This window comes from Cyclopterus lumpus, chromosome 8, assembly GCF_009769545.1.
Source record: "Cyclopterus lumpus isolate fCycLum1 chromosome 8, fCycLum1.pri, whole genome shotgun sequence".
NCBI lineage: Eukaryota > Metazoa > Chordata > Actinopteri > Perciformes > Cyclopteridae > Cyclopterus > Cyclopterus lumpus.
The window spans coordinates 3,750,775-3,778,274 of NC_046973.1; the positions used below are offsets into that span (position 1 = coordinate 3,750,775).

Below are 27,500 nucleotides of genomic sequence, written 5' to 3' on the forward strand. Positions count from 1 at the left end.
CAAATAAAAATAATTTTCGCTGGTGTCTCTTCAACAGCTCTTCATCACGTGTGTCCACACAATCTTATTCTGTATGTTCATATTCCATTTTCATTGTTATTTTTTTATTATTTCGGTTGTGTCGTTGATTTTAGAAGGAAGAATACAAATAGTTTCTTTGTAGATTGTTGCTAAAGGCCTTATTATCCATGCAGTTTATGAGCCCTCTAAAAAGGTAATAACACTTAAATATTTGGTTAATGTGTAAATGGACTAAGCCGTACTAGATTATGCATAAATAGAAAAAGGAAAAAAGGATTCAAACAAAAATCAAATAAATTCTTCCGTATATACTATATGCGATATAGCATCGTGCCGAGTTACAGACTAACTTTTAAACGGATGGCTATGGCGCATCACATCAGAATATGTCAAGTAAGCGTCATACGTCAATCACAGACATCATTTTTCATGCACACTCTGCAGATTCTAAATAAGTCTGAATTCATCAAGTCATCATCGCTGTTGTTGTTGTTGTTGTTGTTGTCGTCCGGTAAACTGATGCGATCTTGTGGACGAAATGTAAAGTGACACAGAGCGAGTCGACAGCTTGAGCTCAACACAGCTGACAATGAAGTAAGAGGCCAAACCAAAGTTTATTAAATACACATCGGAAAATAAAACTCTGTTACGACCCATAGCTTATTACAGATTGTGTGTGGTGTGTGGTGTGTGGGGGGTGCAAGCACTGGTAGAGGCTGTATGGGTTGATGTTGGTGATGGGAACCTGACGAGCACAGTGTGGCTCATGCCGGTGCTAAAAAATGTGGGTCCTCCCCATATATATATTTGTTTTTTTCAGAATTTGGTCAGCGACTGTAATATTTGAATTATCCAACTCATCGAGCAGACGTCAGCCCCGTTCATGCCCTCCACCTCCAGAATGCCACTGTTCATCCACAGCGAGCCCTTTCCCCAGTATCGATTCATTGACTTCTGATCAAACTCCATACAAAACATGTTTCACGATATTTCATGAACATTAGTATCCACGTCACGTGATCTAAATGCTGCTTCGGAGGAATTGTTATCCCCCGTGGGTAGACACACACAGATTTACACAAACAATCCAAACTGTCAGCACAAGATATCTCATACTGGTCGCCCTAATATGAGAAGAAATCACCAGCAATACGGATCAGTTTAGAAAACGATAACTCTCAGAGTCTGTTCATACTGACCTGTGCCTTTGTTGATGTTTTTGACGTGGAATTATTAACTTATTTGTGAACTCATCTGCGATGTGGCTGTGAACCATTAACATCTCGTGTGCCATTCGAGGGATGGTGAAACCCCCATCCATCCATCCATCCATTATCAGCCGCTTATCCGGGGTCGGGTCGTGGTGGCAGCAGGTTCAGCAGGCCGACCCAGGCCTCCCTCTCACCCGCAACACTTTCCAGCTCATTCTGGGGGATCCCGAGGCGTTCCAAGGCCAGCAGGGAGATATAATCCCTCCAGCGTGTCCTCGGTCTTCCCCGGGGCCTCCTACCAGTTGGACGTGCCCGGAAAACCTCTAATGGGAGGCGTCCAGGAGGCATCCTGACTAGATGCCCGAACAACCTCAGCTGATGAAACCCCAACTCGGTGAAAGGTTGTCCACAGAATGTAATGTTCATGTACGCCGACGGTCAGGCAAGGACATTCTGGACTGAAGCTTGTTAAGAGTATGAAACGTGCATGTGCAGATATGTCGAAATGTTCTTTTCTTGTCTCCACGACAGCAACCACATTGCTATTATTATTATGCACAACTTGCTTATTCTGGTAGACAGGTGCTGTATACAGTGAAACAATCCTGGTTCCTGCGTATTGCCTCCAAAAATCAATGTTTAGTCAATTATCTTGGCTGTAGGAGCTCTTCACTGACCTACAGTATGTACGGTACTTTCAAGGCTTACACATCTAGCATGGAACTGCCTCGTTGCTTGAATCCGGTTTATTATTGCCGCCAAGAATATACATCTTATTAACTGAAGTCTAAATCCACAAACTGAACAGAAGAAAGTGGGATAAAAACAGAATTGTGCCAACTAAAACAAATTTCTTTAAAACACACAACCACATTTCATGCGTCGAGTCTTTTCTATGTGCCTAACACACATTGGTAACATTAAAAACAAAACACACACGAATGCAACAGATCGTAAGTCAAATATCCGAAGCACTTCTTACGAGGTTTTCTTACACGACATGCTGGAAACAGTTTGACACGTTTTGGCCAGCTGGGATCACAGCTGTCGTAACTATTGCTGTTAACTTCTAAGTGGAAAAAAAGAAAAAGAAAAGTACATGTGCATAAGAGCCCAATTACTAATGGGGTAGATGTCATCAGAAGGCTGTCTGCATCAAAGAAATAACTCTGCTTGGTACTTTAATACGTTCTGCATGACAGTGAAGAGTGTTTCTGATTCATAAGAGCTTGAAAAGATGAGGGCTCTCCTGCATCTTACAGTTTCGCGGCCTGTGTCCGGTGTCAGTGAGTGTGTACGTCCCTGAAGCAGACAGACAGTAAGGGTGACCTCGAAAGACACATTCTGAATTACGTCTCAAGGATGCAAAGTAGCAATGCATTCTGAAAACTTTAAAAAAAACAGTGGCACTGTAGTTGATGGAGTATGCAACAGTCCTACAGTGGACATCGTTTTCCCAGTTCTCCTGAACCGCCAGTTCTACCCGGGGTTAGAAAATGCCACGTCATGTTGGACTTCTGTATCTGAACCGGCTGCAATGCAAGACAACCCGAGTCATGCTCCACATCCCCGGTAACAATCGTTTCCCCCATCCACAGGGAACAGCTGTCTCTTTCCACTTCAGAGCACATTGTGCTTCCTTTTTTTTCCTTTTATTTTCCATTGTGTCCAAAGGTGAAGGACACAGATGCCGGTGCTAACCTCATGGTGTGCGACCAGAATCGATTGCGGTTGGGGAAGGCAAGAGGCCGACCGCCAGCTGAGCCGTCGCAGAGAGCTCGTCCTCCTCCCGTGGGACAAGTGCTCGTCATGTGGCCGGCGGTGCTGAATCTCTTCCTCAGGCTACCTTGTTTGGAGCCGAGAGAACCTAGAACCGAGACAAACAAAAATAAATAACAAAAGACCAACACATTTCATATTGCTTACGTTACAACACATCATTAAACAAGTGGAAGCTTTGTGGATGAAACAAATTCATATTTAAAAAAACCTCCTTGTTTTTCTGAACTTTCTGAACCTACAAACAGCACATGTGTTGGAGTGCTCTGCTTACTTTGTGGTCTGTGTGAGAGAAGAGCAGCACCAGCATCGGCTTTGAGGGATTCCTTCGCCACATGAATGACCAGCGAGGGTTCTCCATCTTCACCCCCTCAGGTTTCCCTTTCTTCCTCCAGGACCGCCGTGTCACTCCAGATACCCCTCAAACACATCCAGCTCCGTGTCCATGTCATAGGGCACAGAGGCCGGATCGGACAGAACCCCGAGGTCCACCAGAGCCTGGTCCATGTCCTCGGGAAGGAACACTATCCCCACATTCAGGACGATGTACTCCATCAGAAAGGCATAATAGAGGATCAGGACGTTCACAAAGAACAGGCCCAGATAAAACATATATGGGAGTTCGTCCAACAGCGATTCCACCGAATCCAGCTGGGCATAAATCGGGTGTGTCATAGAAAAGAAGGAGAGCCACGGTTCGCGTCGTTGCAGGGGCCAGGATGTGTGGCGGACTTGAGTCGCTGGTGTCACCGCTAGAAATCTCTCTGGGGGGATGGGGCGTCCATTTCGGCTCGTCTCGATCGGGCAAACGGTGATTGAGAGGCAGCTTTGAGTGCTAATGCGTCCGTTCGGTCCCCGAAGAAAACGACAGCAACACAGGTGGACTTAAGGGCGTGACGTTCATAACTAAGAATAACCCGGCGGACGGTATTCAAATACAGTTAGCTTGCTCGAGGCATTCTTGACATTGGTCCTTCTGATTTGCGGAATTCACGCCATGCCAGCTGGCTGGGGCTAAAAACAGTAGCATGCAATGCTAGTAGAGAACAAACGCGAACGTTTCTATAAGTTAAGTTATTTGGAGTTTTCTTGTAAACACGTAGAATACAAACAAAACACATCCGTGTGTGGATGATTTCACAGCTAAACGTCCGCTCTTAACATTTTTAGCCAACTACATCAAAACAGTCCTGACGACAACGCGTCACCGGAGGCATCGGCAGTTGATTGGCTCACCGCTCGGCATGCTCTCTCGTGATTGGTCTTGGAGATGTCGATCATTTAAATAAGCCCCATCGCGAGGACGCGTCGCCTGCTTTGCGCGTCACTTCAACCCCCGGAAGTGATCGGTGTAGTTTTCTAACCACTCGCCCCGTCTGCTGTGTGGAGGGTCTGGCGACAGGAAAAAGACACCATCTCCCAAAGCAAACCGATCACAACCCTGTTACGTAACGACCCCTCCGCGCTGCTTACCGCCGCCCATCACCTTCTGTTTGCTAAGTAGCTATCCGTACGGGAGAGTCGGTGTAATGTATAGACGTTAGCGGAAAAGATAACGCGCCCGTCAACACATTCCAACAGTTTAAACCACGACCATGTTTGGCCGGTCACGGAGCTGGGTTGGAGGACCGGGGAAACCGAAAAACATCCACTCCTTGGACCATTTGAAGTGAGTAGCGCGTCTTAAAATATGCTACCGTTAGCCTCTCTTGTGATGACCGGGGTGAGAACGACTGTCAGCGTCGGTAGCGTCGTTTTAAACTGATAACATGAAAGTAGTTAACTAGCTATAACTCGGCTAATATAATGCACGCCTGTTGTGTCGTTTGTATTCTGTTTAGTAAGGTAGTGTTGGGCAGACGTAAGCTAAAGCTAAGTGAAAATCCACCCCAAAACAGAATTGACATTAATAAACATGAACTGTCCATTCAAGCTTATATCTGAGCATTAATAATTAAGGGTATTGTACAGGTGTGATCGGTTCTTCTGACCGACTAGCTATACCTCTGCTCGGGTTGAAATGGGCACCACAGTCTATGTTACGTGACCAGTCGGGATAGCAGAACTTGTAAGTTGTCTCATCACAACAGGTGCACAAATTAACAGTAGAGCTCAGTCTGACCTCTCCCACAGAAGCTGTCCAATCAGGCGAAATAAAGGAAAATAACAGTGAATTGGCTTTAATTGGGTGGTTATTACATTACACTTTGTGGACAATAAATTTACTATAAATTAGAGGCTAGCTTTGTGGGCTCTTAGAAATAACTATTTTTCTCTCTCTCATTATTCTGGTCTCAGACATGTATTTATATAACTTCCGTTTGTCTTTCTGCTGTTAAGTTTAGAGATAGAGTTGTACAAATTATTACTGAGCTGTGCCTTTCCTCTGCCCTTAATTTATGTCGTTCCATTAGGTATATGTACCATGTCCTTACCAAAAACACCACGGTGACGGACCACAACCGAAACCTCCTCGTGGAGACCATCCGCTCCATCACAGAGATCCTCATCTGGGGGGACCAGAATGACAGCTCTGTATTTGAGTAAGTACCAATCGATGTCTTTTTGACAGATCCCTCACCTGAACCTGCAAGCATGCAGATGTGACTGCTGCGTGGGAAATTAAAGTGACGACTTCTTTATTTACTTACATTTGGATCTCTATTTATATCGACAAGGTTTGCTAAATTTTGCACACTCTTTTAAGAAACCTCTCATTCATGCATTTGAACAGGCAACTTGGAAACATTATCTCCAACATTAAAACTAATAGATGGATGATCGTTCTCTGATTCACTGTCATTGTCAATTTAAAACTCTGACACCTTCCTCGTTTCTACATTTCGATCAATTCTAACAACTGACTGGTTGTCCTGTGTTCTCTAAATGTGAACCATAAGTTAGACTGCGCATCAAATTCTTTCCTGATGGTCTTTTTGTTATGCTGGCTTTGCAGAAAGTAGTAACATTTTTACTTGAACATACTTGTGGGAGTGAATATTGTATGTTATACATATTTATTTAATTGCGAAACTCTGTTCAGTGTTTAAAAAGTAACTGTAATCCTGTGAGTGATTCATTTATTTTGTATGCCTTTTACAATTAAACCATTGAAGTATTTCAATCGTTTTTGGGGACTCGAGCTCGAGCTCGAGCTCGAGCTCGAGCTCGTGGCCATTTGTTTTCAATCAGAAGCAGCTTTGCAATTAGTGCTGCATGTCATCATTTCTGTGCATCTACCTTTCCACCTCTGGCCCTATTATATGAAACAGGAAAGGGCTTTGAAGAGCAGAAAAGCCACAACGGATGTTGAAAGGTTACTTTGTGTGATCAGGAAACAAACATTAAAACAAACATGGACTGAACAGCCACTTCTATTTCTCTTTTGGTATTTTTGAAGCTGTGTTTTTTCTTTTTTTATAGATGTAGCTTAATTTCGACATTACAATAATGATCTTCTGAACAAACCATGAAATATCTATTGTGCAAAGTCCTCTTGAACTCAGTATTTACTTTAGAGTTAGTAAGTCTGAGATCTGCTCCAATGAACAGAAGCTTGAGGCGAGGAACCGCATGTTTTGGTTTTTTTTAATGAAATTGGCAGCCTGTGAGGTGAAGATTTACATTTTGTAATTATTATGATTCAAGATCAAATCATCAACTGACCTGTACGTGTTTGTGTGTACCTTTCTGTTTGTGTTCAGTTTCTTCCTGGAGAAGAACATGTTTGCCTTCTTCCTGAACATCCTGCGTCAGAAGTCGGGACGCTACGTGTGCGTCCAACTCCTCCAGACTCTCAACATACTGTTCGAGAACATCAGCCATGAGACTTCCCTTTGTAAGTGTTTGAATTAACAGTGGTCTAAAACCATAGAAAAATACATGATGTGATGCAATGCATCGCAATTTAATAGCACTGTAACATGTAATACGTGTCTTAATGGGTAATATTTTAGAGCACTGCTTCAATGTGGTGGTATTGTGAACTCTTCATAATATAATGCACTTCCATTGTATTACAAGAACATTAGAAACATCTTACTTTATAATACAATCATTATTTTTATTATTTCCAAAATGTGTTACATTTTTTTGCTCGTATTTTTTTAATAATGAGTGAATTCTTGTAAGTCTACTAAATGTCAGCCGTGAAAGACGCCCACGGTTACTGTTATTACAGGAGTGTAGTTTTATATTTCCCTAAAATCAGTATGTAGATGTGATTATTATTGTTTCATGCATTTTGTAGGCTAAGCAATGTTAAGCATGTTGCACTGCCTTTCTTTGTTGAAATATACAATGCAGAGCAACCTGCTGCATTATTCTTGTTGCTAAGCAACCAAAGACTCAGCAGAGGGTATGCTGGCATGTATACCGTGGGGTTGTTGCCTTTTTATATAAAGTAAGCACGGTTTGCATTTTGTTCAACTATAGAGGTATTACAATTTAAACTTGTGGTATCTTATCAACAGGAATTAATAGTTTTTTCTCATATTCATTGTAAAGTTACATTAGTATTCAAACCTCACCTTGATCTGATGACAGTAGAGAAAAAACAAAAGGCCATCTTCCCTAAAACAAGCCTGATCAAGTCTCCTCTCTTCTCAGATTACCTTTTGTCAAACAACCACGTGAACTCCATCATCGTCCACAAGTTTGACTTCTCGGATGAGGAGATCATGGCCTACTACATCTCCTTCCTCAAGACACTGTCACTCAAACTCAACAGCCACACCGTGCACTTCTTTTACAATGAGGTGAGGCCATAGACATAGGGGGAGATCAGAGGGACTGGGAAAACAGGAGAGACGTGGAGAGTCTTTCAGTCCTGTTGTTGTGTCTGTGTGGGAGTAGACACTAAAGTAAACTGACCATCTGAATAATTGCTGATGTTGTTGTTGCCCTTCAATCTTTCAGTAGTGTCTGTAGTCCTTCCGTTGGCGTGTGTGTGTGTGTGTGTGTGTGCTGGGGAAAGTTATTGGTGTACTGTTGATGGTTGCTTTGCCCCTGACGCCAAGACCAGACCCAATGTGTAGATCTGAGAGTATTTATGTGTTTGTTTGATTAGCTGTAAGTAATACACTTTTATTTTTATATTTATTTACAACCAAGGACATTTAAGTAATTTAGCTCAAATTCTGTCAGTTTGAAAGCAAATTATATTTATATTACAAAATAACGTGACGACATACATTATTAATTTGTATAATTAATCCCTCACGTCATTTATCATAAGTATCTTATAATGTAACGGTTTGCTGTTTAATCTCCTCCAGAGGGCGCTGTTGGATAGCGCTTGACTTTGGCCACTTGTGGTCCTGGCAGGTCTACACAGTTACGTTTTTCAGACCAGAGGACCCACTTTTGGTTTGGGTTTTGGTGTCCGGGGTCAAGATTCTTCATTTATTGTGGCCTCCGTTTGCCCTCAACTGTGATTGGCTGGGGGTCGCAGTGGCTGAGGAACGGTTGGGTAGAGGATCAGGCACCGGCACAGAGAGATCGCTAAGATGCAGCCGGTCTGTCCTACACATTTACTAAATGCAGCATGCGGGTCTGTTAGTACATGTTGCCCATCTAAAGGACTTTTTAAAGTTTGTTTAGAGCAACAGTCCCGTTAGTTCAACGGAGTCTTTTTGAGTGCCAAAAAACACTCAAATCAAAAGCTTACTGTTGTTTTGCTCAATACTAATCTTTTAATATGAAGTCTTGCATCCTTATAAGATTTGAGTAGTTCCACGAGGTAACTAGAAAGTGGAGAAATTCTCCCTCTTTAGTGTCCGACAGTGAAACATTTTCTCAGTTAATTAGAGAAATAAAAACCAGATTGTTATTTTCATTACGACCGTTGTTGTCAAAATACAATACTGGCCAGAATGTCTGTCGCTCGCTGTGGTCATGATGCAGTACAGTGCCTTGCTCACCGGCGCCCCCTCTCTGTCTCCCACACACAGCACACTAATGACTTTGCCCTGTACACCGAGGCCATTAAGTTTTTCAACCACCCTGAAAGCATGGTTCGCATCGCAGTCCGGACCATCACGCTCAACGTCTACAAAGGTGAGTGCCGGGAACGAGCACGAGCACGAGCACGAGCACGAGCACGAGCTAACCATACGCGGATGTGTTCACGCGCAAACGCTCCCGAGATGCTGGGACTGCCTACCGCCTTTTCTATGTGCTCCTGCCCTCTTTCTTGCTGCTGCTTCTGGTGCATGAGCATGATCAACAGGTAACACAACCTGCTTAATTTTTGGTCCTAAATGTTTCATTGTAAAAGCGTGATGTAGTATAAATAATACCATAAATGGCCGTCATTTAACAGACCTTTTTTTTTTTTTAAAGGAAGTTTTTTTTGAAAGGTTCTGCATTTTAAAGTTGTAATCTGAAATGATTTAAAGCTAGCTGGTACTAGTCCAAGCATTGTAAGTATCTCTAAGCAGGTGTCAGTATGGCTCCACCTGATGTTCGAGTGCATCCTGTTTCTTTACAGTAAGAGCATCTGCCATGAGGCACACGTCTCTTCTAATGATATCTCACAGAGCAAGTCTACAAGATGGACCAGAAATTAAATAAATATTTACTCAGAACCTGACAGATGAAAGCTGTTAACCTCTAACACTCAGCTTAAATGGCAGATTTGCAGAAAATATGCTGAAATACTTGCGGTTCATAATCTAAATACAGCAATATCTGTCTGTAACCCTTGAAACGCTGCAGTCAGCCAGCAGCTGTGTGAGTAATGCAGAAAAGGATCAAATTGAATATAAACAATATCATCAGTTCCAGACTGTCATAATGTGACATGTTCAAGGTAGCATTACCCACAAATCAATGGCAACGTGAAGGCCCGTTTCAAAACGAATGCCCGATGAGTGCAGGAGCAGCGCCACCGTGATGCCGAGAGTCTGAACGACAGGATTGTCCCAAAGGCCACGCTGACGTGTGCTCTGTGCTGCGTCGGCTGCTGCTCTGGCTTCTCTCCACACATCATGCTCCTCTACGCTACACATAACATTTCCTTTCTTCAAACATCCCGTCGCTGCAGCGCATCAACGACGGCGTCCTGCATGTAACACGTTGCGTCATAAAGTCTTGATTCTGTAACTCCCAACAGTGACGCCACGACAGTTAGCTCAACTGACTTTAACCGTAGTAGAAATACATGTCATTTATAAAGTAACCAGGGGGTAATGCATTGCTGCTCGTCTGGTCCATGCTATAGTAAGGAATCTGTCAGAGGGAAGCATCAACTCGGGCTGAGACACTCCTGCACCGGAGGATCGTCATTCCGTTGTGATTTTATGCAGTCAAAGACAAAAAAAAAGTTCAAAACACTTGTTAATGTGATTACTTTCCTAAGAAATGGGGTTAGGATGTTGCAATGAAAACAATTTGAGCCTAAAATGCTGAACATATCACGGTTTGATGCTTCCTACTGATTCCTTGGGTCGTGTGCTGCAACAAATGACAACCTGGAAAAGGATGTAATCCATCATCAGGATGTATTAAGATGGCGTAAAAATATTTAACATTTTTAGTTGTATTATAATTGTTGCTGCGCTAGCTTGTTCTCTGGTAACTTGCTGTTTGTTTTAAATGATACGGTAACATATGAACTGCTTTGCCAGATGTGCCATTGTTTAAAATACCGGGGGATCCCCCCTCTCCCTTTACACACATTAACCCTGTGTCTGTTTTCCCCTCTCCCTCCTCCTCCTCCTCCTCAACAACCACTCCTGCTCCTCCTCTCCTTGTCTCTCTCCTCCCTCTGCGTGCCCAATCTGCCTAACTCCAGTTTCATGTAAGTTGGTTCCATTCATTCAGTCTTTATTATTTATTTTTGTGAATATCCTTGCAATTATTGTTCTTGTAAATCAATCTGTATATGCAGAACTCCCTGCATACCTTTTTTTCTGAGCCTCACACGGCGGTTGTTATTTTGGTTGTTGGTTAAAGTTCTGTGGTTCCTTAGCCTTGGGAACCCGGATATTAATCCTGACCCTTATCTCTCCAGTGGACAATCAGCACATGCTGCACTACATCCGAGATAAGACGGCGGTCCCATATTTCAGCAACCTGGTCTGGTTTATTGGCAGCCATGTGCTCGAACTGGACAAGTGTGTGCAGACCGATGAAGAGTAAGTGTCATTCTCACTGTGGCCTCTAGGGGTCAGGCATGTCTAGTTTTATCTCTCATCCTGGTGCTTTTTCTCTTCAAGGGCAAGATGCTTTGTATACATTGCATTACACTTTCACTTTTTTCTTTTCAATTACTGAAATCAATCAACCTTTACATTTTTATTTTACTTTCAAGTTTAAAGAATGGCTGCTGCACACCATTTTAGCAAAAACAAAAGGCATACATTATGAATAACATAACATTAAGATGCCTTTGTGATAATAATGTACAATAATCATACAACATCTGTCTTCCTTGTTGTGTGCCAGACATAAGAACAGAGGGAAGTTAAGTGACCTGGTAGCCGAGCACCTCGACCACCTGCACTACCTGAACGATATTCTCATCATCAACTGTGAATTCCTCAACGAAGTTTTGACCGACCACCTCCTCAACCGTCTGTTCCTGCCCCTCTATGTCTACTCTTTGGTTATCCCCGAGACGGTATGGGACCTTGAACGTCTAAAGCAATCGGGTTCAAAGTGCAGCGCTTGTGTCATATTAAAGTAACTAGAATAGAGAAACTGTGCGTGGACAGTTTCATCTTAGTTGCAGTCTTAAACGAGCTAAAAAAAATTCCCCAAATCCCTCCGAAAAAACATATTTCCAAGTGTAATTGTTTTTAGTTAGTGTGAAAATTCCATTACAGATCATTTACAAAGATGTACGAGTTCCATTTGAGACGGTGGAACCAGTACATCTTTGCCATAATTAATGATTTGATAAGACCATACCAGTGATTTTTAGATTCTTGACAAACATTTACAAATTGATGCAAGAGGCGCTGTGATTTTTAAAAGTCCATCAAAACCACACCACGCTACGCTATCGTCATAAACTTCCTCAACATGGTCGTAGTGAAACGCACCCGCTCTGGTTTTTAATAGCGGTAATGATGTGGGAATCCACCCTGCCGGTGCGTTCACCTGCTGAAGTGAAGGTCTGATGGCAAACCATCACCTCGGTTACCACGTAGTATCGCATTCTTAAGATATTTGGAAACTCGTACATCTTTCTTATATGTACCGCATGTGGATCCTGCTATGTGTGAGACGTTGACTGTCCTTTAACCTTTCTGTTTCTTTAGTCTGAAGAGCGAAAGATTAACCCTCAGGTGTCCCTCTACCTGCTGTCTCAAGTAAGCAACACACACACGCACACACACACACGCAGACACACACACACACACACACACACACACACACACATCGGATGCTACCACCCGCCATCGCCAGAAATGTCTACCAGCCCCATTTGAGGGAAACTGAATTTATTTCTGGAACTGAAAGTTCTGAACTTTACCGTACATTTCCTTCACATATACTTCATTTAACTTTCAACAAACGTTTCTTGTTTTTAAGAGCCGTTTGTGACTTTCGTTCCTAATTAATTGTGTTCATCTGTGCGTTTCCCAGGTGTTTCTGATCATCCACTATCAGCCAATGGTCAACTCGCTGGCCGAAGTTATTCTCAATGGAGACCTGTCTGTCTTCACCCCACAGACGGATATACTCAGCACACTCAAGAATACGGTAACACACTCACACGCACACACACACACACACACACACACACACACACACACACACACACACACACACACACACACACACACACACACACAGTGCAGACCAACAAGAGAACCAGAAACCATAATATTCAACATAAACAGTACTCACAGAACATCAATAAACAACACTTAATTGCAATACACACACACACACACACACACACACACACAGCAGAGTGTGTACATTGTGACACACACACACACACAAACAAACAACAGAGTACAGTGCACAAACAACGCGGACACCTACGCAGGCGACCGCATGGATACGTGCGCAAAAAATACACACACACACACACAGACTTGTGTTCCAGAAGTGTGTGTGTGTAGGTGGCTATGAGAACGCGGGGTCATGGTTTTCTCCACGAATCACCCACATCAAGGCAGCTATGCTAATTATCTCCATAGTTTTTTCTTATTTACATTTTTGGAGCTCTCTCTCTCTTTATCATTTTCATCTTTCTGCCCCCGAGGCCTTCTCTGAACATCTTTGTGCTTCATCTGAATGTTATTTCCCTCGTCACTTTGTCTCCCCCTTCTCTTCACCATCTAATTCCCCTCACCTCTCTTTTTCTAAATCTCTCAACCTCCCAGTTTCTTCTCCTCCTGTCATTCAGTTTCTCTCCCCTCACACCCCCTCCTCCCTCTTCTTCATTTGTTGACCATCTGTTTGTAAAGCCAGGTGGGTGTGCTGAGCTACTGAGCGTTTCTGAGAACTCTTGTGGTTATTCTCTGTGTGTGTGTGTGTGTGTGTGTGTGTGTGTGTGTGTGTGTGTGTGTGTGTGTGTGTGTGTGTGTGTGTGTGTGTGAGACCCGTGGCTGTTGTAAGAAGCAGCCTACCTTTTCAGTGAATGCGAGTTGAGGAGTGATGTCGGTCTACCACAACGGGAGACTTCCAGACCCGAACTCGTAGCCGCCAGCGAGTGATTCAGCTGTGCTTTTCTCTGTCTCTGCAGTTTAAAAAGTGCCAACATGTTGTATTTTTAAACATTAGTGGAGCAGTTTCCCATAGATTAGAGAAGTATAGTGTACGTAGTAAATATACTCTACAGGCCATTGTAATGGTTTAGGATATTCTAACAAATGAAATGGCTTGAATCTGTCTCTTTCTCCATTCTGGGGTTGAATAAAGCACAAAAGACACTCGCATTATGCACAATTGATTTATTGTGGAAAAAAGCCTATGATAATTCCTGATCATGCCTGAAGACATAATGAAAAGTTGTACAGTTCTTTTTTGTGTGTGTGTGTGTGTGTGTGTGTGTGGATATGAATTGTTTCTGCCACACCGGATATATAACTCTAGGTGTGTTATTGTTTGATTTATTGTAGATGAAACAAACGCATGAAGCATGGCTCTTGTTTCTGTGCAGTTGGTCAAATGGTTTTTCCTGTTTGTCTGTGACGTGGCAGGAAATGAGGTCACATGCTGGAACAGGGCTGGCTCGCCTAACCCAAATCTCTTTCCTGGAAGTATTTTTCTTTTCTTTTTTTTTCTTTCTCTCTATTTTGTTCACATGTTTTCTTGCAAGTGCACCAGTTAGATACATGATGGCAACTTTTGCATATCTTTAAAAAAAAATCTTTTTTTAACGCAGCTGTTTAAGTTGCGTGCATCTTTTCCCTGCAAATGGTGCTCTGTTTTGATGTGTGTGTGTGTGTGTGTGTGTGTGTGTGTGGGTTTGCCTTACACGCTTGGTGACCTACATTCATTTCTCAGCATAGGCTCAGAGTGTGAGCGGTTTACCAGAACAGTCACCCATCAGGTAGAACACACTCTACACACTCTATAATGCTAGTCCGTGGTTTATCTCTGACGGCACACACACCGTGTTTTTAACAGCGACTACAGAACAATACTAAGTGCTCAGACCTCCCCAGTGATGCAGATATTAGATATCAATGTTTTTTTTGTCTGTCTTTCGGACGGATTACAGAGACGTGTGTAATTATTCTGGGTAAATTAGTTGCTAAGGCTTTTATATTCATGCTTCATAACATAGGTTGGACTTGATCTGAAACGGAAACCATTTAAAACACATTTGAGTCTTTAATACTGGGGAGGGGATGTAAGAGATGAGAGGGAATACAAATATGTACTCCAACATTCACGGTGTTTAGTCAGAGAATGGGACTTAAACATAAATTATGACTTTTGTTTTGAATCCACGTGGCTCGCAGCTCCTTCCAGTAAATGTGTATTCTGAGAAACTGCAGCTGTTTTGACAGAAGGAGGATGGGTTTCATCTTCTGACGCTGCACCGGTGCACGTGTGTGTGTGTGCGTGTGCGTCAATGCGCCGACGGCTTCACGCGTGTTCGTTAGCATATGAAGTGAAGTGAAATAAGGCCACCTACTTTCAGCCTCTTCCTCTTTACCTTTTACAAATGAAACCACTGAAGCCAGATTATTTTGGTTTTCAGATCCATTTGTTTATTTGGATCCTCAATAGCTCCTAGGGAATACGTGCAACTCTTAATAATAGTGAATATTGTATTACATGGATATGTGTATATGTATGTATGTATGTATGTATATATATATATATATATATATATATATATATATATATATATATATATATATATATATACACATACACATACACATACACACACAGACACACCAATGCATACATGCACAAACAAAGTACAATTGCAATTATACAAATGTACCCACCACAAGTTTGCATGATTTTAAACGACATCACAACATTCAGGCACATTGATCATCTGATTTTAATATTTAAGGTCAAAGGTTGCCGTGACCTCACAAATCCAATGTTGGCCATAATTCAAGAATGGATATGCTGATTATGACAATTTCACACACAAATCTAATAGGAGGAAGTGTTGGATGTAAACTCTTAGCTGACTGGTTGGCAGATGCATACAGTTGTGAGGCAGGTATCCTAGTGTTTATTAAATTTGCTAAAATTAACCAATGACGGGTCCATGAAGTGATTACCTTGCTCCATATCACCCTGTGACTTTATTTCTTTGTATTACTCGTATAGTCATTCTAATTTCTTTAATCTGAAGCAGTAAAGTAATCGTATCATGAGAATTAGTAGTTAATAGTGTGACTCTTCCATTTTACTGTCGGTCAGCGCTGACATCTCTTCTCAGCATCCTATCATCACCAGCTGTTTCCTGTGTGCACATCTGCAGTTTGCTGTACATTTGAGGGCTGTATGTGAGAAGTGGGTTACTTCTAGTTCCAGTATGGCCTCACCAACGTGTGTGTGTGTGTGTGTGTGTGTGTGTGTGTGTGTGTGTGTGTCAAGAGTTCACTGTCTGATAAAGTGTATCAGGGAGGAAATGTAGTGCGAGAAGGATTTACTGTAAGGCTTTGTGGTTGTGAGCACGTGTGAGAACATTTAGGCACATCAGTTATTAAAGTGTATGTTTGTGTTCATTTTTTTGTTCATGCACTTCTGCCAGTAAAGTGTGGCATTGACATTGCTGCCTGGAAACGGGACCGTTGGTTTCTCTTCTCGGTATCCTGAGTGTTTACTCCAGAATATTAACATTACATTAGTACATTAACTGACTGTGTACACCCATTTTCTTTACCTCACTGGTTTTGAACCATTTTCTGCCTTTTTTGTTGTATTCAGGACATCCTGGGAGGTGTGGTGCTTCTTTATTATAACTAAAAACATCTGTTGAAAGGACATCATGGACTTTCGTGATCACAAGAATGGATTCAGACTAAATGTAGCGTTGATGAAATAATACTGTGCGAGTGTCACTTCCAGGCATGTGATGGCCTCTCTTTGCTTCTCCTCCCCCAGGCCAGTGCAGGAGGTGTGCGTCGCTTCACCAAGCCCTCGGAGTCTCTGGAGCGCTCCCTGGAGCTCTCCCGCCATCGTGGCCGCAAGAGGACTCAGAAGAGGCCAAACTACAAGAACTTGGGCGAGGAGGAGGATGACGAAAGGACTGGAGGAGGAGGAGGAGGAGGAAGTGGAGGAGTAGAGGAGGGCTGGGACGACGACAGCAGAGGCGGAGAGAGGGAGGGAGGCCGAGAGAGGGAGAAGGGAAAAGGTACAGAGGGAGGAGGAGGTGGGAGTTCTAAGGGAAGCAGAGCGTGTGGGGAGACGGCGGAAGGTGAGTGTGTGTGTGTCTCTCTCATTGGACACAGCAGTACGTGACTGTGTTTCTCAGTTTTTCTTTTATTGCCATCAATCAGACGCAGTCTCCCATGATGCACCCTCGGTTACCCATCAGCCACCACAGCGGCAGCCCTCGTCTCAAAACAGAAAAGAGAGAAACAAACTCTTTTAAAAGACCGAACATTTCACTTTTCCTGTAAACGAGTTGCTTTTTATTCTGAGCGTGCACTTTACCGTCTCACTCGTCTCCACGCTGTCGCTTGTCACAGTAGTGAGATAAGTGAGATAAGTTACGACGTGCGTAAATCCTGAAAAAGGAAGTGTTAAAAATGACAAATGTCAAGAAGCGTTTTTCAAACTGAGGCAAGAAAAATTGCACATTGAACCAAAAAATCCTCTCTGGATAGTTTTGAGATGCGGCCCCCCCCCCCTCTTGAGGCTGCTTCCCCCATTTGGCACATTTACTTTTTTACCATGGCCACCACTGACCCAAGTCCACTGTCCATTTCCACGGTGACACACCATCCATCCTGTGCTCCTCACCTCTCCGCCCGTCTCTCACTCCTTGCTCTTTGTGCACGTGTGTGTTTGTTAGTATCCGAGTACGTGTGTGTGGTTTTATTTAAAAAATGTCGTCGTCAGCTCCTCTGACATGCTTCCTTCTTCACTTTGACTGAAACGGACTCCGTCTGCACAATATTTATTGCTTCCGTCTGCACAAATGCACAGAATTGTGTTTTGACAGCCTGCGTTTTAACACAAAGCGTCGTAGGCTGCAGAGGAACGGCCAGTTTCAAAATGACACGTGTATCATTCTGGGTGGAAAGATGGCACCCACCCTATTTAACTAATTGATAAAAAAGGAGCTCAAATGAGAAACTTTTAGAGGGATAGATGGCAACTTAGCTGATTAAAATAGTTATTGCATTCTAATGCTTCATACAGTACATTTAAAATCAGTATTTTGCGCCTAATCAATATCAGCACTGATTGTCACGTTTTAATACTTTTTTGAACCAGCAAAGGGTGAGAAGGAAGCACATCAGACTTTACATTCATATTCACTGGTGACAGGAGCTCATTGTGTGACGCGAATGTGAAAAACACTTTTACTCATCTATGGATTCACGTGTAAGGAAGTACAAAGTGTGTGTGTTCGTGTGTGTGTTCACACAGAGATCGAGATGGTGGTGATGGAGAAGTGTAAAGTGTCGGAGCTGACGGAGCAGAACATCACTGATGAGGAGAAGACCGCTGCAGCCACCCGCACTCACACACAGAGGAGCAGGTACACGTGGACACGTGTGTCTGAAGACGCGGTGGAAAGAATGAATAAAAGGAGGGATGGACGCGTTCTGATGACATGCTCTCTCTCTCTCTCTCTCTCTCTCTCTCTCTCTCTCTCCCCCCCTCTCTCTCCGCAGACCGTTCTTGGACATGGTGTACAGTGCCCTCGACTGCAACCACGATGACTACCACGCTCTGTTTGTCCTCTGCCTGCTTTATGCCGTCTCACACAGCAGAGGTTGGCCTCTCTTCGTCTTTCATTCGGTTGGTCGCGGTTGCCGCGGCAACAGCTTTGGTCCAAGTTCACTTCCTGTCAGCAGGGCAATACAAAAGGGGCTCGAACTTCGGACCGGTCTTGTTGTCTCCGGGCTGCGCACAACGACTTTAGAAACGAGACTTGACTGACTCAACAGAACTGGATGCATTTAGTTGATTTTTGTTTTAGTTTTCAATTAGTTTCAATATACATTCAGTTGTGTCTAAGTGACCCTAATTGCAGTGTTTTACAACAGTCACGCACACGTCTCACCGTCACAAAGATTTAGTCCACCCTATTTATATAAATGATAGGCCAAATAATATGAAAACCTGACCGTATAATGCAAGACAGAGTGCCATGTGTGAGAATAGAGACATGCAACTCCCCGTTTCCCTTAATCTTTAAAATGGAGCAGGCGTGCACAATGTTATCCACATATCCATATATTTAATTTGAGAATCCAGGTTGATTGAACCTGACCGGGTCTGTCTGCCTTGTCCGAAGGTATAAACCGAGATCTTCTGGAGCGTCTGCAGTTGCCGGTTCCTGACCAGGAGAAGAGTTCCTACAGCCTGGTGCTGGTAGAGCGACTGATCAGAGTAATGAGTCAGGCAGCACAGCCAGGTAACACACACACACACACACACAGTTTGACCATCCATTGTGCATGCCAGAGACGTGTGGATGTAAACATAGGAGAAGATGACATCAGATGTGTAACAAACCAAAAAAAACCGCACAGTTCATTTTCAGAACACATTTTACACATCGTAAACATTATTCCATGCAAACCTTTTGCTTTTGTTGAGCCGATATGTAGAATTTTTTTCAATTGTTTTTACACACTTAATTACTTATTCATATATTTCTCTTGTGTGTCTGTGTGTAGATGGAAAAGTGCGTCTTGCTACACTGGAGCTGAGCTGCCTTTTATTAAAGCAGTCTGTGCTGTCTGGAAACCAATGTATCATCAAAGATGTCCATCTGGCCTGCCTGGAGGTACCACACACACACTCACACACACACACATGCTACTCATACATACTATTAACGTATCAGAGCGAACAGGTTGGATCTTATTCCGTAGTAATAACTGAATCACTTCCTCAGAACGCACTCTCTCCAAACCTCACATCTCAGCTCTGTAGCCGTCTTCTCCTCCTCATTTACTCCCCCTGACTCCTCTCTCTCTCTCTCTCTCTCTCTCTCTCTGCTACCCATCCTGGCTTACTCGTCACTCAATTTGTCTTTCTCATTCTTCTGGGAATTTTATATTGCTTCCTCTTAACTCACTTCATGTTTCACTTACTATTGATATCAGTCGCATCACACGGGCTTTCTGCTTGGAGAATTTCCCACCAGCATTAATGAAGAGCCCCTTTTCAGTCGGGGCGGTGCTCCTTAGGCCACAGTGGTAACGTTGAGGGGTTTCTCCGGGAATTAGGATCATTATTTTTAGTCTTAAGTTTATTTTTGTTTCACTGACTTCTGGCTCTCTTTTGTGTGCAATCCAATAAAGACACACTGACAGAAAAACTTCTCATACCGACCATGAAATATTAATTGCGTTTGCTATTATTTTAAGTTGACCCCCTCTGCTGATTCCCTTTCCGCCCTGCTGTTGGGAAATGGTTGGCTTATCTCTGGCCACAATTTCCAGGTTTAGTTTATTCCGTGTTAATCACACATGGCGTCACACTGTTGGAGGATTACTGGACGTAAATCCTCTTTCCTTCTGGCACCACTGCAGGAGGAAGACTGCCTCGAGCTCTCCGGTTAATCTTTTGTCACTAGAACCACCTGAGAAGGAGGAAATGGCCTCGCATAACAAAGCACATGAGTGACAGCGTTGTATAGCAGTTGCAATAAAGCGTGTGACTCTTTCTCAGGAACAAACGGTAGACATACAATTTACAGTAATGAGTGATTATGTTAAGTAGTACTTAAAAAAACTGAGATGGTTGTACGGTTTGTTTGTTTTTAAATGAAGTACTGGAGCATTTCAACATATTTTATTCCTCATTTATTTATTAATTAATTAATTTAGCAATAATTGCCAACCAGAAAGAGTGGCAAAAATATATGGGTATAAGGTGGATGAATGGATTACGTGTATTCATTCATTTTTGTTATTATTTTCAGTCACCGTTTGGTTAAGGTTAGGAAGAATATACATGGCATACAGTAGGCTACATATACATACGGTATATAGTGTGGGTGTAAATGGTGTTGTCGTTGCTAATAGCATCCGCCATAATTAAAAACAAACTACAGAAGTAAGAGTCCTCTATTGACCGGCTGCATGTTCACAAACGTTCCTCAGATTTGAATTAGTGAAGCTTTTTGGGGAGCAACGGCCAGTGAAGGTGACGGTATGCAACACATGTTTAGTTTCAATGTTTTGCAAGTAATTTGATTTGTCGGGATACATTTTTATTTCATTTGATATGAGGTCGTACCGGGGCTTTGAGGTATTGAACACTTAGTAGTTCTCACAAGTGACCAATACACACAGACCGGCAGCGGGGAATTGGTTGGATGGTTGTGCATTTTTAGAATCTACACAATTTCAGTCTGTCTGTCTGTCTGTCTGTCTGTCTGTCTGTCTGTCTGTCTGTCTGTCTGTGTGGATGGGTGGTTCAGACTGTGTTTGCTAATATAATTGATGTTTGTGTTTGCAGGGTGGTAGAGAAGATAGTCTGCATTTACTGCGGAGATTCTACAAGGTGAGAGTGCACAGTAACACACACACACACACACACACACACAAACACACACACACACAAACACACACACACAACTACCACTAACATACATAACCACAAGAGCTTCTCTCAATCATCCACCCACACACATGTACTGTTAATGCACACAAAACGAGTACAAGGAAGGACAAGCTGAGCAGCAACAGACATCTGCTGTCAGATATTAATGTAAAGTATCTGCTCGATATGATTTCGGCTGACAAGTCGCAGCATGACAAGCCTTCGATGTTCTGGCTGCCCAGGCGGAGACATCTGCTGAGATAGAAAATCTGGTGTTCCAACTAGTTCTTCTTGAGATGCGTGTCTCAACAATAGCGGGGTGTGTGTGTGTGTGTTTTAAACATATCCACTTATTATAACTAAAGCAATTTCCCTGAAGGCAAAAGAGGTCAAACTGAAAGTGTTTCCAAAGTTTACGCCATGCTTTCTGTTTCTCTTTGAGTACATTTGAATATCAGTTTTGGAATCGGTCTCAGGAGTTGAGTTTGGCTGACCGTCAAAAAGAGGCGGAGTGCTTATATGTCAGCGTTCATGTAAATACTCTTAATGTAAGCATTGGAAAAAAGAAAAGAAATGGCGGTTTCTTCATCTCGAACGTCTACAGTCGACCAAAAAGATTCAGAATCACCGTGTGGAAGTTTGAATAATGAATCTCAGGAGATGAAATGTTTATTTTATTAAAGTATATTTGGATTAAATAATAAAATGATGATTAATCTGAAATGAAACCGGAGAAAACATTGGGTGTTTTTAATAAGGTAGTAAATTAAATATCTTAAGTGCTTCAACATGTTGCTCTTTACTGGATTACATTTTTGTATTATTATTATTTTTGATCATTGACCCTTTTATTCTATTTAAGATGTTAACCTCTGTTACTTCTAGTTGCCGTAGTTTCTTTTTTCAGTGGAGTGACAAGTGGAGTGTGTGTGTGTGTGTGTGTGCGCGTGTTTTTGAAGAGATGGTCCTGCGTGTGGGAAGTCGTGTTGCGTTCCCATCAACCGAAACCTTAGAAGTGTGTTCAGGAAGTGGACTTAGTGTGTGTGTGTGTGTGTGTGTGTGTGCGGTTGAACACGCTGAGCTGAGGGGTCGATGCGCATCATAAACACACACACAATCGCTCTCCTGTGGGCCAAGACGCTCTGTGCACGTCGAAGCTGTAACGCTCGGCCGGATGCGTGAGATTAGTGCGCCGAGCGGTCGGTGTCATGTCTGGAGAAAAGATAAGAAACAGACCCTTTTTTTAATAAGTCGCCTCTCTATTGCGTAAGAGTAGATTAAAGTGTCGTGAGATGAGTCATCCGAGTATATGATATGAGTCATATCCTTCGATGAAGTGAAGGAAGACCTGATAAAGGGAATATTTGGGGAAATCTTTTCAGGACGGAGCGGTAGCTTGTTGAGCATCATCAGCGTTTTAATCCTTAGAGAATGTATACATGTGTGCATAAACATCAGGATTTAATGCGACAATTCTAGACCATAACGGGGCACGATTGTGAATAATTATAATACAATTTGGAAATAAAGCGCATTCATTTCTATCGTGTCGTCACAGGGCGAGGACATCTTTCTGGACATGTTTGAAGATGAATACAGGAGCATGACGGTCAGTTGGCCTTTTCTTGTGATTCAGATATGCTCTAATCTCTACGTGAGCTTGTCTGTACTTATACACGTGTGTGTGTGTGTGTTGCAGAGTAAACCGCTGAATGTGGAGTATCTAATGATGGACGCCTCGGTGCTGCTGCCGCCCACCGGTACCCCTCTGACCGGTATCGACTTTGTCAAGAGACTTCCCTGTGGAGACGTGGAGAAGACGCGCAGGGTACGTCCAACACTGACGTTTCAGATACATGGCGCTCTAATTCAAGTTGTTAGACGCCCGGAGAGTCGGGTCTTATTGCAGAAATATGAGTTTCTTCTTCAGGCCAAATGGCACATGAGACCATAATTGCAGCACTCTTTTCATTGGTCGCTTTGTAACCGTTTCCCCTTCAACGTGACATCTGTCCCGGCTGGAGTTTGTGTGTTTTCATGTGGGAAAATCTCCGCTCTCCGCACAGGCGATCCGCGTGTTCTTCATGCTGCGGTCGCTATCGCTTCAGCTGCAGGGAGAACCAGAGACGCAGCTGCCTCTGACCAGATCTGAAGACCTTATCAAGACGGATGACGTCTTGGACCTCAGTAAGTCGCACACGCAGAGAAACTGTACGGCACACTGTACGCTTCACCAAACGCAGACCGCGTGCCACAGGACTCATTTATTCCTCCGCTTTACACTTTTGGGAAGTGGAAGCAAACTTCAGGGTGGCACACCATAAAATACTAAATTAAGTGTAATTACTGCAATAAAAGTGTAACTGGAGAAAAGTCAGGGAAGGATAATTACAGCCACTTGTCTCGAACTACAATAACGACTCTCCACCCTTCCAGTGTACACGTTCCCTAAAGGAGCGTCCTATCGAGTCAATTTCAGCACGAATGTCTGACGCGCGTCAGAAGCCGCCTCTCCCTCTCAGTCCGACACGCATGTGGAAACTCGCATGTGGTTAGCTCTGGCTTGCAGGATATCACAAGTCCTGCACAGTAATGTGAACGCGAGTGAAGACGCGGTCGCACGCGCTTTTCATCTCGCTACATGTTTGTTTGTTTTTTGCTGACGTGCATTTCCGCGTTTCAGCTTCTGAAGTTGTGACGACCGTTGATACAAATATATAATTATGCAACTTTTCGACATCTCAATGTCACAGCAGTCCACTTCTCCATATCTCAAGGTAGGCTGCAACTCAGCGACCTAACTTGTGTGTTTTAAAGGTCATTTCTAACACACAGGGTTTGATTTGTATGTCTATTATATTTACCCATCAATAGCATGGACACACCAATACTACAGGAGGTTGAAGGACATATGGAAACAGGTTGGAAGAGAAAGGAAGCATTACCAATACTATTAAAGATGTACTGAGATATATAAATATAAAGTAGAATCAGGAGCTATTCCCAACATTTCTACCTGCGCCTCTAAAACATGACTTGGCACGTTCATGATCTGTGTGTCAGGGAGAGCCATTGTTTGCCTTCATTGGAATGTAATATGTGTGAAACTAAAAGTATGTGGTGGGACGATGCAGAGCAGCAGCCTGGCGTCCTTCTCATGTCATCCTCTAATCTTCAGGAGACCAAAATCTGTGTCTAAATGCACTCATAACTGCTGAGTTTTAAGCTGCAAATGATGACGCAATGTTAAGATAACATTATCTTGGATTCCATGAAGGACAGACAACCTTCAACTAAACGTGCCGCCGTCATAACTCCACTTGGTTATTGTGTCGAGCTGAATGTGTGAACGTGTGAATCGAGAGGCAGGAGAACAAGAAGCCGCTCTGGGTCTCTACAATGAAGTTTAGTGAGCAGTTCAACGTCAGTTCGTGAGTCTATAGATGAAGGATATCCAGGGGAAGATGACGTGTTGAGTATGTTTGTTACTGCCATATGTACAACCGCAAAATGCCAATGTTACTGATTTATAATTTACCACTTTACTCGAGTCTTTCACACTGAGCCGCCTCTCTTCTTTGAAATGAGCCTTTTGCTTCATTGAAGTTTGTTTTTGATGAGCAGAACATCTCAGAAAGAGAGCACGGTTCACCACACATTCCCCAGCGTGTCATGCGGTATCGATATTAGGTGTATCTTATTTATGATGCAAGCAAAGAAAGTTTACGTTCCTCTTTCACACTTTCACAGATGACAAGTTAAGAAAATGACATTTTTTTGTAAAATATGACTCGCACCACTGCACTTGGTGGTTTTTCGCTCAACCTAATATTTAATTTTATTTGCGATTTCTAATTCTTATTTAATAGTTTATTGTAAATTCCTCTAGCATGGATGACTGTACTGTCTGTGGTGATGGTCTTTCAGTGGTTATCTCAACATCTGTGATGACTGAGCTGCAGCTTCAGGTGCTTTCTGGAAACGCCGTTTGCAGAACGAGTAAAGATTTCAACTTGACGGAAGTGTCCTGATGAGTGGATCAAACCAATGACACAGCCTTCAGATACTGAGAGGTGTCATGGTTGTGTGCTCAGAATGATATCATAATATATTATTGTTTCACACATTTTTGTCTTCGGACTGCATGAAACGGGCCATCGGGAGCCGTTGTCGATAAATGACCTCGTGCTCCACTTTAGTGATTGATGTGCTGTGCGGGGGCAATCTCAAAAATCCTTTGACCAATAGATGGAAACATCCCTCTTGAAACCGAACGTCTCTGCAGCTTTCAAATGTCCGGTGGTTGAGACCACGGCCGTCTTCTAGTGATTCCAGGCTGCCTGTTGAAAGTCTGTGGCAGGTGTCGGTTTACTCAACGCGGCTCATATGTCACGGTGCAAACAGAGCAAACAAGGTGCGTTTCCCTGGGGGAGCCAGAGGACGGGCGCTACGCTTCCCCCATGGCGCCATTTGATCAGGACGCCGTTCTCAGCTGTAGCCGCTGTATTGGTGCAGTTCAGAGCAGTGGCCATTAGATCACATACAGAGAAGGCACTAAGCTCACAGAAGCTCAGATCACAGCACTCACACACACACACACAGAGGCAGAGTGATTGTGAGTTGTTGTGGAATCACAGAACATTTGCCAATGCCAGTACCTGTGTATTGTGTAACAGCCGTAGTAGTATTTGTGGTTTAAGAGATGGTCCTGCAAGCGGGAAGGTGTGTGTGTGTGTGTGTGTGTGTGTGTGTGTGTGTGTGTGTGTGTGTGTGTGTGTGTGTGTGTGTGTGTGTGTGTGTGTGTGTGTGTGTGTGTGTGTGTGTGTGTGTGTGTGTGTGTGTGTGTGTGTGTGTGTGTGTGTGTGTGTGTGTGTGTGTGTGTGTGTGTGTGTGTGTGTGTGTGTGTGTGTGTGTGTGTGTGTGTGTGTGTGTGTGTGTGTGTGTGTCATGCAAAGACACTTATTCACAAGGATGACGAATCTGTTTTATATCAAGCGTGACCTGTTAACACGAAATACTAAAGAGTAAACTGGGGTTGTACCTTTTTGTTTTAGCTTCTACTCGTACCTGTGAACACAGTCGCTCTGTTGTCTACCGCCTGTCGTGTTTGTGCAACAGGAAGGTAATCGCAGGTAAGTTGGTAGCCTCGGGGAATACTTGCAGGGCGTGTCGAACACTTGCAGCGAGCTCAGGCTGCGCTGACTTCCCTGTTTGCTGCTTTTCACTGAGCGCGTCAATCACAACGCGCTCGCAGGTGCGGCGGTCTTACTGCTCAAGAACTCAGAAGAACATCAGCAATAAACGGCACGCTGAGTGCTTCTTGAACCTGGCCCGACAAATGGAACGGGTGACACAGCGGTACGCCCTCACACACTGAAACCGTGTCTGCAGATGTTTTTATTTGTGAGTGGGAGGGGAGTCTAAAAATACACTTGACTAATAGATGGAGATGCTTGACACCAAATAGTTCATAGAAATGTGTCCGTTTTGGTTTGAAAGCGAATCCGGTGGTTGAAGCCGTCACTCGATTGGCTGCTGACTTCAAGGAGCCCATTAATGTTAATGACTGGAGTCAACCCGCCGTCTATTGGCTGCTCAAGAGTTTCAAGCCTTTTTTTGTGAAGTTGACCGACCCCCCCGCCCCTCTAGTCAGACGTTAAGTAGAACATGGGGGTGGAAGGGTATTTTTCCCCAGCTGGTCAGGAGATTCAAGTTATTACATTTCCCCTAATTTCTCACTTTGCCGACGCAGTGAATCTTTGACTACTTCGACAGCTGCAGGTGCTTTTTCCTGCTCACCGTTTCAGTAAAGCCAAGTTCCTGGTAAGAGAGAAAGTCCTATAACCAGAAGGCAACATGCATGATGTGCACGACGGGCCGCCATGTGATCAGCAGCAGCAGCAGCTGTTAAATATATAAATAGTCACTCCAGAGCAAACGTTTGTCCTAAAGCGACTACTTTAATGAGCAAAAAACCAGGTGGACTAGAGGACAACTTCACACTAATAACATTAGTCACATACTGGTTTAATGTTGGATAAAGTCAGGAGTTTAAGGAACCAGAGAGCTAGAATGCTATAAAGTGGAAAGGACATGAGTGAAGAAGAGAAGTTCATCGGGGGTGCTTTACATCAGTGGACAAAACCAGTGGCGTCACACCAGTTCCACATCTCATGTCGTCTTCATCCTGCTAGACGTGTGGGAGAAGACTGTCCTTTCAAGTCTGTCTGGCTGCTGTGTGCCTGCATGCAATGATTGGATGACTTTACCTTCCTGTCTACCCACCTATTCCTTTCAGTTGGATACTTTAAATAC

The 27,500-nt window shown here is 43.3% G+C and overlaps 2 protein-coding genes across 5 annotated transcripts in view; one reads left to right on the plus strand and one right to left on the minus strand.

The window, feature by feature from the left end:
- Positions 1-3,286: 3,286 nt before the first annotated feature.
- On the minus strand, positions 3,287-4,201 carry dexi (Dexi homolog (mouse)). Its single transcript, XM_034538633.1, has one exon. It carries the CDS (start codon positions 3,684-3,686, stop codon positions 3,417-3,419), a length of 270 nt encoding a protein of 89 aa, XP_034394524.1. The 5' UTR covers positions 3,687-4,201; the 3' UTR covers positions 3,287-3,416.
- Positions 4,202-4,362: 161 nt separating this feature from the next.
- clec16a (C-type lectin domain containing 16A) overlaps positions 4,363-27,500 on the plus strand; it is a 29,506-nt gene continuing 6,368 nt past the window's right edge. For 2 of the 4 annotated variants that reach the window (XM_034540312.1, XM_034540314.1), the window contains exons 1-19: positions 4,363-4,680; positions 5,426-5,554; positions 6,716-6,849; positions 7,620-7,768; positions 8,963-9,068; positions 10,807-10,812; positions 11,026-11,149; positions 11,460-11,634; positions 12,278-12,328; positions 12,606-12,722; positions 16,557-16,869; positions 18,051-18,162; positions 18,299-18,399; positions 18,925-19,044; positions 19,310-19,419; positions 21,102-21,146; positions 22,744-22,794; positions 22,885-23,013; positions 23,252-23,372. In XM_034540312.1, coding sequence (XP_034396203.1) covers positions 4,607-4,680; positions 5,426-5,554; positions 6,716-6,849; positions 7,620-7,768; positions 8,963-9,068; positions 10,807-10,812; positions 11,026-11,149; positions 11,460-11,634; positions 12,278-12,328; positions 12,606-12,722; positions 16,557-16,869; positions 18,051-18,162; positions 18,299-18,399; positions 18,925-19,044; positions 19,310-19,419; positions 21,102-21,146; positions 22,744-22,794; positions 22,885-23,013; positions 23,252-23,372 — 2,167 coding nt within the window. In that variant the 5' untranslated portion in view covers positions 4,363-4,606. The remainder of the gene's footprint in view (positions 4,681-5,425; positions 5,555-6,715; positions 6,850-7,619; positions 7,769-8,962; positions 9,069-10,806; positions 10,813-11,025; positions 11,150-11,459; positions 11,635-12,277; positions 12,329-12,605; positions 12,723-16,556; positions 16,870-18,050; positions 18,163-18,298; positions 18,400-18,924; positions 19,045-19,309; positions 19,420-21,101; positions 21,147-22,743; positions 22,795-22,884; positions 23,014-23,251; positions 23,373-27,500) is intronic. The other 2 variants (XM_034540313.1, XM_034540315.1) reach the window with 2 other exon arrangements.